Source organism: Delphinapterus leucas, chromosome 4 (assembly GCF_059928025.1).
Source record: "Delphinapterus leucas isolate spDelLeu-1000000601 "Yukka" chromosome 4, BTC_Dleu_Yukka2, whole genome shotgun sequence".
NCBI classification, from domain to species: domain Eukaryota; kingdom Metazoa; phylum Chordata; class Mammalia; order Artiodactyla; family Monodontidae; genus Delphinapterus; species Delphinapterus leucas.
In genome coordinates, this window is record NC_143132.1 from 143,314,425 (window position 1) to 143,331,447 (window position 17,023).

The following is a 17,023-nucleotide window of genomic DNA, read 5'->3' on the forward strand; positions in this document are numbered from 1 at the left end:
CTATGGCCTCAACTAAATGGGTGAATGGACCTGTCAGTCACTACAGATTCAAGTTCATTTTTTTGTTACATATATATATATATATATATATATATATATCATTATAACTGTTACAATAAAATTCATATACCAATAAAACAACTATTTATTGAGATGAAGTAATAACCATGACAGCTCATGACATATAAATAGTATTCTTAGGCCTTTTCAGTTTATTTTTATTATGAATTATTGATAAGCAGGTATAAATGATTGTATTCTCAGAAGAAACTGAGGCACAGAAAAATGAACTGACTTTTTGGAGCAGGGAGGCCATGTCTGGGGCAGAGCAAGAAACACATACTCTTAGAGTGACTCTGCTGAGGGCCATCAGCTTAGCCTTTGCTACCTTGTCTGCCCTGCCCCTTCATTATCCCCTCCTTCATCCTTTCCCATCCTCTCCTTTGCTTCTTCTAAGCCTGTAAGGTTGAAGGATCCCAGGCAGGAATCCTACAGGAGAGTTTTCAAAACTCTCCCTTTCCTTTCCTAAGGCTCTTCAAGGTGAGAGGATCAAATGGTTTGCTGTACTTCCTGCCACCTGACTTGTGAGAACAAGGAGAGCTGAGGACACTTCTGATCTTCGTTCATCTATGATCCAAAATAGGAAAGAGTTTTATTCTCAAAGATAATATAATTTTGCTGGTTGATCTCCACATAAAGTTCCACTGAGGACCCTGTAACTTTAAAATATCAAGGCCCAATTATGCTAAGTGAAATCAGTCAGACAGAGAAAGACAAATACTGTATGAGATCACTTATATGTGGAATCTAAAAAATACAACAAACTAGTGAATATAACCAAAAAGAAGCAGACTCACAGACACAGAGAACAAACTAGTGGTTATCAGTGGGGAGAGGGAAGGGGGAGGGGCAAGATATAGGTAGGGGAGTAAGAGGTACAAACTACTGGGTATAAAATAAGCTACAGGGAGATGTTGTACAACACAGGGAATATAGCCGATATTTTACAATATCTATAAATGGAGTATAACCTGTAAAAATTGTGAATCACTATATTGTACACCTGTAACATATAATATTGTATATCAACAATACCTCAATAAAAAATAAAATGATGAGGATACCTGAAAAATGAAATAAATAAATTAAATAAACTATCAAGGCCCAAGACCTTCCAGTAAAATTGAAAAATGTCTTATTCCTAAAAACATGCCATCATATGCTATTATAAATGACAGGCTGGTTAAAACCTCAGTGCAAACCTGATCAAATGCACCTTTTACATAGCTCACCACCAAGAGAGTTTAAAAGACCAAGAGAAGGATTGTGGGCTAACACCAGGAAAGCAGAGAGAGTAAACCTAGCCGAGATCAGAAATGGGGAGATTTTTAACATCTTTTATTGAAATATAGTTGATTTACAATGTTGTGTTAGTTTCAGGTGTACAGTAAAGTGATTGAGATATATATATATATATATATATATATATATATGTATATATCATTTTTTAACATTCTCTTCCATTATAAGTTATTACAAGATATTGAATCGAGTTCCCTGTGCTATATAGGAGGTCCTTGTTGGTTATCTATTTTATATATAGCAGTGTGTATATTTTAATGTCAAACTCCTAATTTATCCCTCTACACCCCTCCCCTTGGGTAATCTTAAGTTTGTTTTCTATGTCTGTGAGTCTATTTCTGTTTTGTTTAAAATTTTTATTGGAGTATAGTTGATTTACAGTGTTGTGTTAGTTTCAGGTGTACAGCAAAGTGAATCATTCTTTTTCAGATTCTTTTGCCATGTAGGTTATTACAGAATATTGAGTAGAGTTCCCTGTGCTAGACAGTATGAGAGACTTTGAACAGCTGAATAAATAAGAGCAAAATCTGTGAGGTCTTCCATTTGAAAGGCTCTAGGGGATCTGACTTTGTTCAGATGGGCCCTGCAGCATGAATGATATGCCTCTCAAGAAGTCTTCACAATCTGTACTCATGTATATTATCCTCCGATTTAGCCAGAGCCCAAGGGAAATGGCAGCATCAAGAAGAGACTCCCATCCATTGTGGAAGACGAGGAAGAGGAAGAGAGCCGGGAGGAGGAGGAGACTGCTTCCCTCTCCCCCATCTACACAAGGGGATCTTCCTCTTCCCGTAGCAAGAGGCCTGGAAGCAGTAAGAGCTATCTCGGCTTAAGCCTGAAGCAGCTGGCCTCGGGAACAGTGCCATTTCACTCACCTGTCAGAGTCTCCAGTTCCAATTCCCCCAAAAGCAAACAGGAAGCCGACGCCCCTAACCACGGTAAAAGAAAAGAGAAGAACTTGAAATTGCAACTTTCAACTTTGAACAATGCTGGACCCCCAGACCTCAGTCCAAGGTGAGAGTTCACATCATAGAATTCTTTCCGAGGCGAAACTGGCTGCCTCGTATTCAGACTAGTACCTGGCTAGTAAATGAGTCAGCCTTCTAGGCCTTTCTGCCATGCAGGTTCCTAGCCTCGATGCTTCAGCTTCCTTAAATTTTTGTGCGCCATTTTTGACTCTACGTGGAGGTGTATGCAAGATGAGAATAAATCATTTTAGTCACATTCTCAAAAGGGTCCATTACATGTTCCAAATTCTTTCTCTTCTCCCTTTATCCATTTAGCTCTACCTATTTTTATAGATGTATATTTCTACATTGTAATTTTATAACTTATAAATTTCTAATGAAAACAAAAGAGATGGAACAAAGTCCGTATTGTTATCCCCTCAGTATCTGATCTTACCAAAAGTTTCATGAAGCAATGAGTGGAAATTATGAAGGAAGTGAAGTGCTGGTCTTCATTTCCCATAGTATTTGCTTCATTATTGTGGACGACTGAACTTAGTTTTATTTCTGGTCCCTTCAGCCTGTAATATGGGATGGTTCTATTTTTTAATTTTAAAAAAATTCACTTTAGGATCAACTAAAAGTGATTGAAACACTGAAAAATTCTGACTCAGAAAATGTGAAAAGAGTAGGCTACGGTGTGTAACAGCTCAGTAAAAAATAGACAAGAAAAAAACATATTGAGTGATTCCTAGTCTCATGTACTCGGCTAGGTAATTTTTCATTTACTATTACATTTAGTCTTTTCAGGAATCGTCTAAAGTAGCTTGTATTATCTCTACTATAAAGTTGTAAGAAGTGTTAAGTATTTTGAAGGTTACATATTTTGTCCAAAATCTCAGAAATTTGAGTTCTGAAATATAGATTCAAATTCTGTTGTTCTGCTTATAAGGCAAGAGATGTTTCTGATATACTACATATTTAGTTAGTCATTTGAAGAACACAACTTATCCATTTAGAGAAAATATCAAGGGGAAAATAAGCAAAACAGGGTTAATGAAAAGTAGGTGGATATTAAATGTTCAGGAATTCAGTTGGAGATGGTAATTTGAAAACATCCCTTAACTCTTCTCCTTCCTAAAATTTCTCTAAAATGAAAAATACTAAATTATAAAAAGGGGAAAAATGTATCAGAGCTGGAAAAGAAAGTTTCATGTACAACTTATTCTACACTTATGAAACAACATATTTTATTTTATATCTAGAAAAAGATTTTGAGAACACACCAAGATGTTAAGGGTAGTGGTGAATGACAGTTGATTTTTCTTTTCAGATTTTTGCTACCTTTATGTTTACATTTTCTACAATAAATTCATCTTTTTTAAAAATAATGAGTGTGTTAGATATTATTTACCAAGGAAAGAAGATTAGCTAGAGTCCTAATGGTCATTTAAATATAATTCTTCAACTCTCACTTCAGAGTTTTGTCCATGTCCAAAGCAAAGATGTTTTCAAAGTTATTTTCTGCAATTCTGTAAACATTACGTTAAAACTCTTTAATTCTGGATAGAGTAGTGAATTAATATAAATTTAGATAAGAGAACATCTGTAGCTTAAGGTTTTGAATCTGAGAATAAATGAGTCTAAGATCTATAGCATTGCTGTTCAATAGAAATGTAGCATGAGCTAAAATTGTGAGCCACATGAGTAATTTTAAATGTTCCAGTAGCCACATCTTTAAAAAGTAAACACACACACGTGGAATTATTTAATAATAATTTTAATAAGATATTTTATTTGACTCAATATGCCCCAAATACTAGCATTTCAAATGTGAACAATGTAAAAAATTACTAATTAAATAACTTACAGTTTTTACTAAAATCTTCAAAATCCAGTGTATATTTTATAGTTACAGCACATCTCTTTTTGCACATTTCAGGTGCTCAATGGCCGTATAAGGCTAATGGCTACCATATTGGATAGCCCAGCTCTAGAGTGTCTAGAATTTAGAAATTTAACACACGATTTTTCAAGTCTTCTAGGAATACTGGAACCCATGAATATAAATGCGCAACTAGCCAATCCTTGTTATTTTAAACAGGGTTGTTGATGGAATTGAAGATGGAAACTGTAGTGAGGAAAGCCAGTCTTTTGACTTTGGCTCTGAACGAGTCAGACCGGAGCCCCGAATTTCTCCTCCTCTTGGAGGTAAGCTCTATATTTAGTCTTCTCTCAAGGGGTGACATGTCTTTACAACTTGTAATGTTTGGTATAGGCACTTTTTTGCCTTCCCATTCTCGGGGTATTCTCCATGTGATGGAACTTAACCAAAGCCACAAAGTAATTTGACTTGAGTCTGTGCCACCTCCAAGTTATTAAGATAGCGTTTGTAATGGTTCCTCTATCCAGGCTCGACACCCTGCAGCTTACCAGCCCAGGTAAATGGTGTGTCAGGAGGAGACTCAAATTTCTGCTCTTCATCAGAGGGTAACCATGTTTTCCTATTATAAATGCAGACTAATCCACAGAAACAACATTACCCAAAGGAAATGCTGTGTTGGGTGTAGACTGTAGGAACATTGGTTATACTTAACCAATTTATTGGGTAAGTGGTTACGTACTTGCAGTTTGCCAGGGATAAATATCTTCAGAAGTATGTAAGAATATCGGAAATGATGGGGAATTATATGAAGTACTACCCTCTAGGGATGGTGAATTAATGTAAAGTACCCCCAAACCTAGCCCAGGCTCCTCTCTCTCCGTTTCATTCTTGAGTTCATTGCCCACAAAAGAATTTGTCAGCATGATGAAGGCCAGAAATGACAACTTCTAAAAGAAGACGCACCTGTAGTTGATAGAGAATAATGAACATAGGCGATCCCAAACAGTCACCAGATGCAAGGCAGATCCTTGTGTCAGGATCTCCTGCTAATTGGTGAATCCTTCCATGGGCAAAGCCAAGCCCAATAAAGACTTCTGAATGTACAGCTCTGGGGGTATGTCTCCATTTGGTAGAATACCAGTCTTCTATCTCAATCAACAGTTCTTCCCAGCACTCATCTGGGAAGATGGAAGAGTAAGACTCCATAGTAGGACAATGGTGGGAGGTGGGAAGGTGAGGAGAGGAATGCAGATGTTAGTCAACAATCATGATTCATCCATGTAATGGACTTATATCTGCTCTGGGCAAGAAGCACAGAAATCATAGTTCTAGTCAACCAGATGTGAGCATTTGCTATGGAAGCTGATGGTGGGTCCCAATAGGAAGTTTTCCTTGTTGGCTCACAGGACGTCACCATGCCATCCACCTAGTATTTCTGGTCCTGCCACCCCCCCTTAGCCTCCTCTTCTCCCTTTTCCCAACATCTACCCCAATACTCATCCATTCAAGCAACAAATATTCTTGACTTTACCTCCTAAATATCTCTCAGTTATGTCTGAGACTTTCTATCCTTCCTTCCACCACCCTTTTCCCTGCCACATTCACTCTTGCCTGCAGTGCTTCCAAAGTCACTTCTCTGTTTTCACACTGTTCTCCATACGGAGTGAACTTTTAAAAAAATACAAATTTATTCTTATTACGCTATTCCTATGCTTAAAATCCTGAGATGGATTCCTACTGCCCTTAGTATGAAATCCACACCTATTGCATAATTGCTTTTTTTTTTTAAATAAATTTATTTATTTATTATTTTGGCTGCATTGGGTCTTCATTGCTGTGCGCGGGCTTTCTCTAGTTGCAGTGAGCGGGGGCTACTTTTCATTGCAGTACACGGGCTTCTCATTGCGGTGGCTTCTCTTGCTGCAGAGCACAGGCTCTAAGCGCGGGGGCTACGGTAGTTGTGACGCACGGGCTTAGTTGCTCCATGGCATGTGGGATCTTCCCAGACCAGGGCTCGAACCTGTGTCCCCTGCATTGGCAGGCAGATTCTTAACCACTACACCACCAGAGAAGCCCCATAATTGCTTTTGCAATGTCTCTTTTCCCAGCTAGACTCAAAGCCCCATGAAGGTCAATATATTTTCTTTATTTCTGTCTCATCTAAAGGAGGCTTAGCCTGTTGTAGGTGATCTCTTATCATTCATTGAATGAATAGATTAACTTTGAGAAATATCTCAGCAAAAGGAACTTTTACTACTCTGACACTTTTGATTGTTTTGAGCGACTTTTTTCTCCCACAGGCAAATTTTCTACACATAATTGACCAGAATTAGGATAGTCATCATGATATATATATACGACATATATAGATATAGATACCTCTGTATATCAAATCCTTTCCACTCTAGCTAGCAATGATTCATCTGTGCTTCTGCTCCTGACAGATATGAAATGTATTTGTAAAAGTAAGGTAGAGAAAAAGTGGAGATGAGAGACCCGGGAAACAGGAGAAATCACCTTTTAGAGCAACATTGGAAGAGACAGAAAGCCTGCAGTGGGGATGAGCAGCTTTAATAGAGGTAGGAGGAAAATGCTCTCATGGGTACAGGACTCAAAATCTGGAAAGGGAAGAGAGGAGAAAAGAACATCTCTTTTCTATGGCTTGGACACTGGCTGTGATATATTTTTGGAAAATGGTCAAAGAAGAGAACATGTGCCATTTGGGCACATGGTAGGACTGTGTTCAGGAGAGGGGGAAGGTGGCCATGGACACATCCAGTAAGTGTGGCCACAGTCACCACCATGCTGTGTGCCTAGTTCCAAAGAGCTCACCAGGTGCCATCCAGAGGAGAACTAGGGAGACAGAAGCTACAGTGCACCGACATCAGGAAAGGTTGAAGGTAGCTTGGGCTTCCTTCCTTGTTCTAACTGCCCCAGTCCTGAAATATGAGGTTTATTCCTGAAGGACTCATTCTGCGTGTGTGTCACTTTCCAGACCCAGAGATTGGAGCTGCTGTCCTCTTCATCAAAGCAGAGGAGACCAAGCAGCAGATAAACAAACTCAACAGCGAGGTATGGAGCTTTGCCTTTCTCTGGTCATGTTGGAGTGGTGAGAGGGGAAAGAGATCCTAGTCACCAGCAGAAGTGGTATAATATAGTCATGATGAATATGCGCTCTGGTGTCTGGTGACAAATATGGATGAATTCCCGCTCAGCCTCATGTGAGTATTAGTCACTTACCTTCTCATAGTCATCCCCACCTTATGGCCCATTTGTGAAATTAAATGAAATAACCTAGGTAAATTATTTAACCTACAGGAAACACTAACTAAATGATTATTATAATTGGTGTCATAAATGTATTGATACTTGGTTTAATTGGTGCTTTGTCACTTTTTTCGAGTACTTTAATTTTTAATGAGTTAAAGCAAGATCATTTGAATCAAAAGTAATGAATCAGAGTAATCAAATGGCCTGAAACTCTATTCTTTTCTCTGGCCTGTATTTGCTGTGTAACTTTGAGCACTTTAGCTCTTTAGATCTTACCATCTCTCCGTGTAAAATAAGGTTATTTCTTAAAAAAACTTTATTGAGGTATATTGTACGTATCATAAAATTCACCTATTTCAAGTGTATAGTTTAATGATTTTTACTATCTTTATTGAGTGGTTCAACCATCCCCACCTGAGTTTTAGAGTATCTTTCCTCCCTAAAAAGATCTCTCACACCCATTTATGATTAATCTCTGTTCCCACATCCAGCCCTAGGCAACCACTTATCTACTTTCTGTTTCTATAAATTTGTCTTTTCTGTATGTCTCATATAAATAGAGAAGGTAATTTCTGAATCAGTCTCTTAATTTGGGTGTCCCCCTAAAATTAAATTGAAAAAAATTGATTTTGAGACAATGATTTGGATGCAGATAATTTCTTTGGGAGGTGATCCAGGAAGCAAGATGAAGGAGTAAAGGAATAAGACAGGAAAGAAAGGAAAACAAGTAAATAAGTGTGTGTTAATGAGATCATTCACTCTGTAGGCAATTGGGGCTCTATCCTGCTGGGGGGGGAGGTGGCCACTGAGAGACTGTGTAGGGCAACTCAGAATTGTTCTTCCATGAGACAAGTAAAAGGAGTTGAGGGTGGCTCCTGAGAGGTTACCTTCAGGCTTAGCTGCAGAAGACACTAGAAGACACTAGAAGGATCCTTCAGACAGGAATAGGCAGGAAGACCCAGCCGTCTGTGGTGAACTTCCAGGTAGACCTAGGCCAAGTTCAGTGAGCAGACACAGACAGGGTAATAGGGCTGAAGCTTTAGAGTCTCTGATGAGGTCTTGATGGAAAGTGTAACCAACTGATGATATTGATGAGATTTGAAAAAAATGAAATTCACATAATCATAATTGGTTTCCAATTACCTGTAATAATGGAAAAGTGGGCAGCTTGTCACAAAGTCTATAGGGTTCTTTTGTTAATAAATTTATTTATTTCATTTATTTTATTTTTGGCTGTGTTGGGTCTTCGTTGCTGCGTGTGGGCTTTCTCTACTTGCTGTGAGCAGGGGCTACTCTTCGTTGAGGTGCGTGGGCTTCTCATCGTGGTGGCTTCTCTTGTTGCAGAGCATGGGCTCTAGGCGCACGGACTTCAGTAGTTGTGGCTCGTGGACTCCAGAGCACAGGCTCAGTAGTTGTGGCGCACGGGCTTAGCTGCTCCGCCGCATGTGGGATCTTCCCGAACCAGGGCTCAAACCCGTGTCCCCTGCATTGGCAGGCAGATTCTTAACCACTGCACCACCAGGGAAACTCAAGTCTATAGGGTTTTGTTCAACGTGTGTTCCATCAGCTTAGTGAAGATTTGTGCTTTACTGCCCTCTCTCATTCGGAGTCTACACTTTCTGGAAGTGAGATGGTTGCCAACAAGAAGTAAGAGGGCCAAAGGGCAGACTAACAAAATAGGAAAAGAAAAACTAACTGGATTGAAACTGCTTAAATCACGAGGACTTGGCCATATGTGAGATCACCCAAATAATCTCATTAAAAATACACCAAAAAAAAAAAAATACACAGAAGAACAAAAAGAAAACAAACTAAACACTCTTTTGGGCACCTGGACATCAACTTTTGTGTGTGTGTGGTTTAAGAGTGCTTTATTATTGTGGGGTTTTTTGTTGTTGGGTTTTGTTTTTTTTTTTTGGATAGCAACTTTCTATTAAACAATTTTCTTTAAGATATTGTTCTCAGATAAAATCACGCATTAATAACATTTGAATTATCAATATTTTCCCTCACATTTGAGTTTATTTAATGGTTTTAGGAACTGACTGACCAATATCTTAGCTGAAACACAGAAGTTAGTAATTAGTCTGGGGAAAAAAATGTGCTGGTATCTTCAGTGTTCACCTTCCCTAAGTTCAGGTTTTTCCTCTATTAAATGGTGATGATAAAATCTGTCATAGAGGAGTGTGGTAAGGACTTAATACCATATGTAAAGCACCAAACATGGTGGTCAAATGCTCATTCTCTCCTCATACAAGGTCATGCTTCTAGTCAACAAATGTTACTCTCAAGTTAGTCCCCCCTGCTACCCAACAGTGCCCTGTGCAGAGTAATAGGAGAGAGCATTAGTCAATGCATATGGAATAAAATGAAAATGAATGGACTTAAGGGAAACATATTTGATCATGAAAATGAGACTGCTTTCACCTGAGACTTCCTTTTGCTATGAAGACACTCACTATAAAATTAGAATAGGGACTTCCCTGGTGGCACAGTGGTTAAGAATCTGCCTGCCAGTGCAGGGGACATGGGTTTGAGCCCTGGTCTGGGAAGATGCCACTGAGCAACTAAGCCTGTGGGCCACAACTACTGAGCCCGCCTGCCACAATTACTGAAGCCCACGCACCTAGAGCTCATGCTCCGCAACAAGAGAAGCCACTGCAATGAGAAGCCCATGCACCGCAAGGAAGAGTAGCCCCTGCTCACCGCAACTAGAGAAAGCCACGCGCAGCAACGAAGACCCAATGCAGCCAAAAATAAATAAATATATTTATTTTTAAAAATTACAATAAAAAATGATAGGGCAAAAAATTTACATTTCAGTGCATCTTATTTTAACTAAATAATTTGATGTAAAAGTGTCACCGATTTACTGTAAAGAACACTTATTCTGTAACACTTAAGTTGATTTAAGGGCAAGGAGACCCAGTATGCCAGTTAACAATGCTTAACCATTATTTGACATTACACTAAACGTTTAAGTGGTAAAATGATATTAAAACCAGGCAGAAGACAACCTGCCAAACTTAACAGAAAGGTAATCACAGGCAAATCTTCAATTTCAAAGTGAGAAAATGCGGTGGCTTGTTAAATCATCCTTAGCAGAGTGCACTTTGGCGGGAGTGCTCTAATTGCCACTTGTTAACATTTTATTTTGTAGGTACATAAAGGAGCCAGTTAATATTAGGCCATTTTATTCCAACTTGAGTCTTAACTATATTAAGGAGAATGAAAATGTTTCATGTATATAATACATGCCTAAACAAAAATATAAATGAGTTTTGTAGAAACAACTTATATTGACTTTTCTGAGAGAGAAGTCTGGCTTCTCATACTATTTATTAACTCCATTTTTAAAACAACTTTATTGAGGTATAATTAACGTGTCATAGAATTCATCCTTTTAAATTGTACACCTCGGGACTTCCCTGGCGGTCCAATGGTTATGACTGTGCTTGTACGGCAGGGAGCACGGATTCGATCCCTGGTCAGAGAAATAAGATCCCACAAACCAGACAGCACGGCCAAAATAAACAAATTAATTAATTAATTAATTAAAGCGTACACTTGAGGGCTTTTAGTATATTCCTAGACTTGTGCATGCATCACCATAATAAATTTTAGAACATTTTGTTACCCCACAAAGAAGCTTTGCACCACACAGCCATCACCCCTAATGCCAGTGGCTCCCCATCTTCAGCCCCAGGCAACCACTAAGCTACACTATGTGCCTGTAGATTCGCCCACTCAGGCCATTTTATATAAATGGAATCATACAATATGGTCCTTTGTGACTGGCTTTTTTCACTTAGTGTAATATTTTCGAGGTTTTCATCTCACATTGTTGCATACCAGTACTTTATTCCTTTTTACTGCCAAGTAGTATTTCATTATATAGATCTAGCACATTTTGTTTATTCATTCATCACTTGATGGGCATTTGTGTTGTAACCACTTTTTGGCTAATATCAACAATGCTACTATGAACTTTCATAAAACATTCACACAAGATTTTGTGTGCACATGTTTTAATTTCTCCTGAGTAAAGAAGAATGGCTGGTAACCCTATGTGTAAACATTTGAGGAACTGCCAGGTTGTTTCCCAAAGCAGCAGAAGAATTTTACATTTAGCAGCATATGAAGGTTCCAACCTCTCCACTTTCTCACCAACAATTTTTATTTGTTATTATCTGATTTTTTTATATAACCGTTCTTGTGTGCACAAAGTGGTATCTCATGTGGTTTCCATTTGCATTTCCCTGATAGCTAATAATTTGAGCATCTTTTCATGTGTTATTGGCCATTTGTATGTCTTTGGAGAACTGTCAATTTAGATCTTCTGTCCATTTTTAAATTAGGTTGTCTGTTTATTACTGAGTTGTGAGTGTTCTTTATATATTCTAGATAACAAGTTATGATGGATGTACAGTTTTCTTCTCACATTCTTTAAGTTGCTCTTTAATTTTCTTAATGTTTTTCTATAAAGCACAATTTGGTGATATCCAATTTATCTCTTTTTTCTTTTGTTCTTTGTGATTTTGAGGTCACATCTAAGAAACCATTGCCTATCCCAAGGTCATTAAGATTTATTCCTCTGTCTTATTCTAAAGGTTTTATAGTGTGAGCTCTTACATTTAGGTCTTTGGTCTATTTTGAGTTAATTTTTGTATATGGGTGATGTATGGGTCCAATTTTACTTAATTTTTTTGTGTGGATGTCTAGTGATCACATCACCATTTATTAAAAACACTGTTTTCCCCACTGAATTGTCTTTGTACTCTTATGACACTCAACTTGCCATTGATATGAGGGTTTATTTCTGGACCCTCAATTCTATTCTATTGCTCTATGTGTCTATCCATATCTTTCTAAATTTCTTTCAACAATATTTTGTAGTTTTCAGTGTACAAGTCTTGCACTTCCTTGGTTGAATGTATTCCTAAGAGTTCTAATACTTTTTTATCATCTTTATTGGAGTATAATTGCTTTACAATGGTGTGTTAGTTTCTGCTGTACAACAAAGTGAATCAGCTCTACATATACATATATCCCCGTATCTTCTCCCTCTTCTATCTCCCTCCCACCCTCCCTATCCCACCCCTCTAGGTGGTCACAAAGCACCAAGCTGATCTCCCTGTGCTATGCGGCTGCTTCCCACTAGCTATCTATTTTACATTTGGTAGTGTATATATGTCCATGCCACTCTCTCACTTCGTTCCAGCTTACGGTTCCCCCTCCCCGTGTCCTTGAGTCCATTCTCTACGTCTGCGTCTTTATTCTTGTCCTGCCCCTAGGTTCTTCAGAATCATTTTTTTTAGATTCCATATATATGTGTTAGCATACAGTATTTGTTTTTCTCTTTCTGACTTACTTCACTCTGTATGACAGTCTCTAGGTCCATCCACCTCACTACAAATAACTCAATTTCACTTCTTTTTATGGCTGAGTAATATTCCATTGTATATATGTGCCACATCTTCTTCTTTTTTTTTTTTGAGGTACGCAGGCCTCTCACTGTTGTGGCCTCTCCCGTTGCGGAGCACAGGCTCCGTACGCGCAGGCTCAGCAGCCATGGCTCACGGGCCTAGCCGCTCCGTGGCATGTGGGATCTTCCCAGACCGGGGCACAAACCCGTGTCCCCTGCATCAGCAGGCGGACTCTCAACCACTGCGCCACCAGGGAAGCCCCGCCACATCTTTATCCATTCCTCTGTCGATGGACACTTAAGCTGCTTCCATGTCCTGGCTATTGTAAATACAGCTGCAATAAACATTGTGGTACATGACTCTTTGAATTATGGTTTTCTCAGGGTATATGCCCAGTAGTGGGATTGCTGGGTCATATGGTAATTCTATTTTTAGTTTTTTAAGGAACCTCCATACTGTTCTCCATAGTGGCTGTATCAATATACATTCCCGCCAGCAGTGCAGAGGGTTCCCTTTTTTCCACACCCTCTCCAGCATTTACTGTTTGTAGATTTATGGTAGTTCTATTTTTAGTTTTTTAAGGGAGTTCTAATGTTTTTGATGCTATTGTAAATGAAATTGTTTTCTTAATTTATTTTTGGATTGTTCACTTATAGTGTACGGAAATACACCTGATTTTTGCTTGCTCATCTTGTATCCTGCAACTTTACCAAACATTTTAAATAGTGCTAATAATTTGGGAGTGGGTTTTTTGGAAATTTTTTATATTAGATCATGCCATCTAGAAATAGAGGTAGTTTTATTTCTCTCTTTCCAATTTAAATGCCTTTTATTACCTTTTCTTCCCTAATTGTCTTGGCTAGAACTTCCAGTACTTCACTGAATAGAAATGGAAAGAAATATCCCTCTCTTGTGCCTCCCCTTGGGAAGGAAGTCTTTGTCTTTCACCATTGAATATGATGTTAACTGTGGGTATTTCATAAATTCCCTTTTTCATGTTGAGAGAGTACCCTTGTATCCCTGATTTGTTGAGTGTTTTTATCACAAGGGGATGTTAAATTTTGTCAAATGCTTTTTCTTGCACCTATTGAGATGACAATGTGTTTGTTTGGTTTTTGTCCTTTATTCTACCAATATTATATATTATGTTAATTAATGATTTGGGGATGGCAAACTAAACTTGCATTCTTAAAATAAATCCCCCTGGTCATGGTGTAGAATCCCTTTTAAATATTGCTGGATTCAATTTGGTAGTATTTTTTTGAGGATTTTTGCCATCTATATTCATAAATTACTGGTCTACAGTTTTCTTTTTCTTGTGATATCTTTGTATGGTTTTTGTGTGAGAGTAATATTGGCCTCATAAAATGAGCTGGGAAGTGTTCCCTCCTCTTCTATATTTTTAAATAGTTTGTGAAGAATTGCTATTAATGCTCGCTTAAAGGTCTGGTGAAGCCATCTGGTCCTGGGCTTTTCTTTGTGGAAAGTTTTTTGATTACTAATTTAATCACTTTACTTTTATGGGTCTATTTAGATATTCTATTTCTTCTTGAGTCAGTTTTGGTAGTTTACGTCTTTGTAGAAATTTGTCAAATTCATCTGTTATCTTACTTGTTGGCCTATAGCATTCAAAGTATTTCCTTATGATTCTTTTCATTTCTGTAATGTTGGTAGTAATGTCTCCTCTTTCATTCCTGATTTTAGTAATTTGAGTCATCTCTCTTTTTATTTAGGTGAAGCTTTGTCAATTTTGTTGATATTTTCAAAAAAACAGCTTTTGGTTTTGATCATTTTTCTTCATTTTTATTCTCTATTTTCATTGTTTTCTGCTCTAATCCTCATTATTTCCTTCTTCCTGCTTCCTTTGAATTTAGTTCACTTTTCTTTTTCCAGTGCCTTAAGGTGAAGTTGATTTTATATCTTTCTTCTTTTTCAATAGGCATTACCATAAATTTCTCCCTAAGCACTGCTTTAACTACATCCCATAAACTTGAGTATGTTGTGTTTTCATTTTTATTTATCTCAAATTATTTTTTAATTTCTCCTGTGATTTCTTCTTTGACCTATTGCTTATTTAGTAATGTGTGATTTAATGTCCACATACTTGAGAATTTCCCAATTTTCTTTATTACTAATTTCTAATTTCATTCCATTATATTTGAAGAACACACTTTGTATGATTTTAATCTTGTTATGTTTATTTAGGTTTACTTAATGGCATAGCATATGGTCTTACCTGGAGAATGTTCTGTGTGCGCTTGAGAAGAGTGTGTATTCTGCTGTTGTTGGGTGAATATTCTATAGATGTCTGTTATGTCTATGACTATAGGTCTGTGACGTTCAAGTTTTCTATTTCCTTGTTGATCTGCCCAGTTGTTCTATTTATTATTAAAAATGAGATATTGCAGTCTCTAACTACTATTACTGATTGTCTATTTCTCCCTTCAATTTTGACTTTTTTTGCTTCATGTATTTAGGGCTCTGTTGTTATATATATATATATATATATATATATATGTATATATATATAAAATTGTTATCATTTCCTGTAAAGTTGACCACCTGTTTTACCAAATGTTTCTTCTTTATCTCTAGTAAAATTTTTAAGTCTATTTTGTCTGATATTAGTATAGCTTTTCCAGCTTTCTTATGGTTGCTGTTTGCATGATATCTTTTTTCATCCTTCTTCTTTTAACCTACTTGTATATTTGACTCTAATGTGTGTCTTCTGTTGACAACTTATAGATGTCTTGATTTTTTTTATTCAATCTATCAATATTTGCCTTTTGATTAGATGGCTTAATTCATTCATATTTAATATTATTGATATAGTTTGATTTACATCTTCTATTTTACTTTTTATTTTCTATTTATCTCCTGTTTGCTTGTTTTCACTTACTAATTGTGGGCTTCTTGCATTATCAAATATTCTTTTTTAAGATAAGTTCAAAACACTTATGATGGTTACTTAATAACACAGGATTACATAGACCAAGGGGTAGACGTTCCTCACTTACTTTATATAATTCCAAAAACATATATAATACTTGAACACTTTTGTTCTTTTTCAGATGATTTAAAATAAAACTTAGAGAACAATTCCTCTGTGGTTAAATACATCTGGTATATTTTACTTAAAATTAACTCATATTCTTAGAGATGCACATTAGTCATTAGCATACTAAGACTCTATGATTTCTTGCAGTAAAGAAACAAAATTAAGTTATTTTTAGCCTGCACCGACCAAATGCATTTGCTTATGGATCACTTTAATGACAAAATAACTGTGAACATTTTGTCTTGCATTAGCATACCTTAGAATAATATGAAAAGCACTGAACTAAGGAAAAAGCCTCTTTCAGATGTTATCCAAAATTCTCACCTTCCTTTTTTACTGTATCCTATTCTGAGTTTGGTTTCGCCCCATTTTATATACTAGGGTGTATTCACGTTCTTATTTTGGGTCTCTTTTTTATGTTCCCAGAACATTCTTGATTTTTGTTTTTGCACCTGCTTAAAGTTCACTTCAAGTACAGTCTTTACCAGTTGATTTCTATAAAGGTTTGTACTTCTCATATGTTGCCCAAAACATATATGTGGATATACACATATATTAACAGAGAGTGAGCGAGAGAGAGAGAGAGATTTATTATAAGGAATTGGGTCATGCAGTTAGGAAGCTGAGGCGTCACAGTTCTGCAGTTGGCAAACTGGAGACCCAGGAGAGCTGATGATGTAGTTCCAGGTCCAATCCAAAGGTCTGAAAACCAGTAGTATAAGTCTGTAAGTCCTGGTCCAAAAGTCAGCAGTCTCAAGACCCGAGAAGAGCTTATGTTTCAGTTTGAATCTGAAGGCAGGAGGAGACTGACGTACCAGATCAATAGTCAGGCAGGAGGAGTTCCCTCTTAGACTTTTTGTTCTATTCAGGTCTTCAACTGATTGAAGGAGGCCCACATACGTTAGGGACAATCTGCTTTACTCAGTGTACTGATTCAAATGTTAATCTCATCCAGAAACAGCTTCACAGACACACCCAGAACAACGTTTGACCAAATGTCTGGGCACCCCCTGGCCCAGTCACGTTGGTAAATAAAAACCGTCACATCCACAAAATACCTTCTGTTTGTCAGACC

At 37.4% G+C, this 17,023-nt stretch overlaps 1 protein-coding gene across 1 annotated transcript in view; it reads left to right on the forward strand.

Moving 5' to 3' along the window:
• Positions 1 to 17,023, forward strand: part of KCNH8 (potassium voltage-gated channel subfamily H member 8) — a 384,197-nt gene that overhangs the window by 346,780 nt on the left and 20,394 nt on the right. The window contains exons 13-15 of the mRNA XM_089911194.1: positions 2,018 to 2,376; positions 4,414 to 4,520; positions 7,190 to 7,266. Of these exons, the coding sequence (XP_089767320.1) occupies positions 2,018 to 2,376; positions 4,414 to 4,520; positions 7,190 to 7,266 (543 nt within the window). The remainder of the gene's footprint in view (positions 1 to 2,017; positions 2,377 to 4,413; positions 4,521 to 7,189; positions 7,267 to 17,023) is intronic.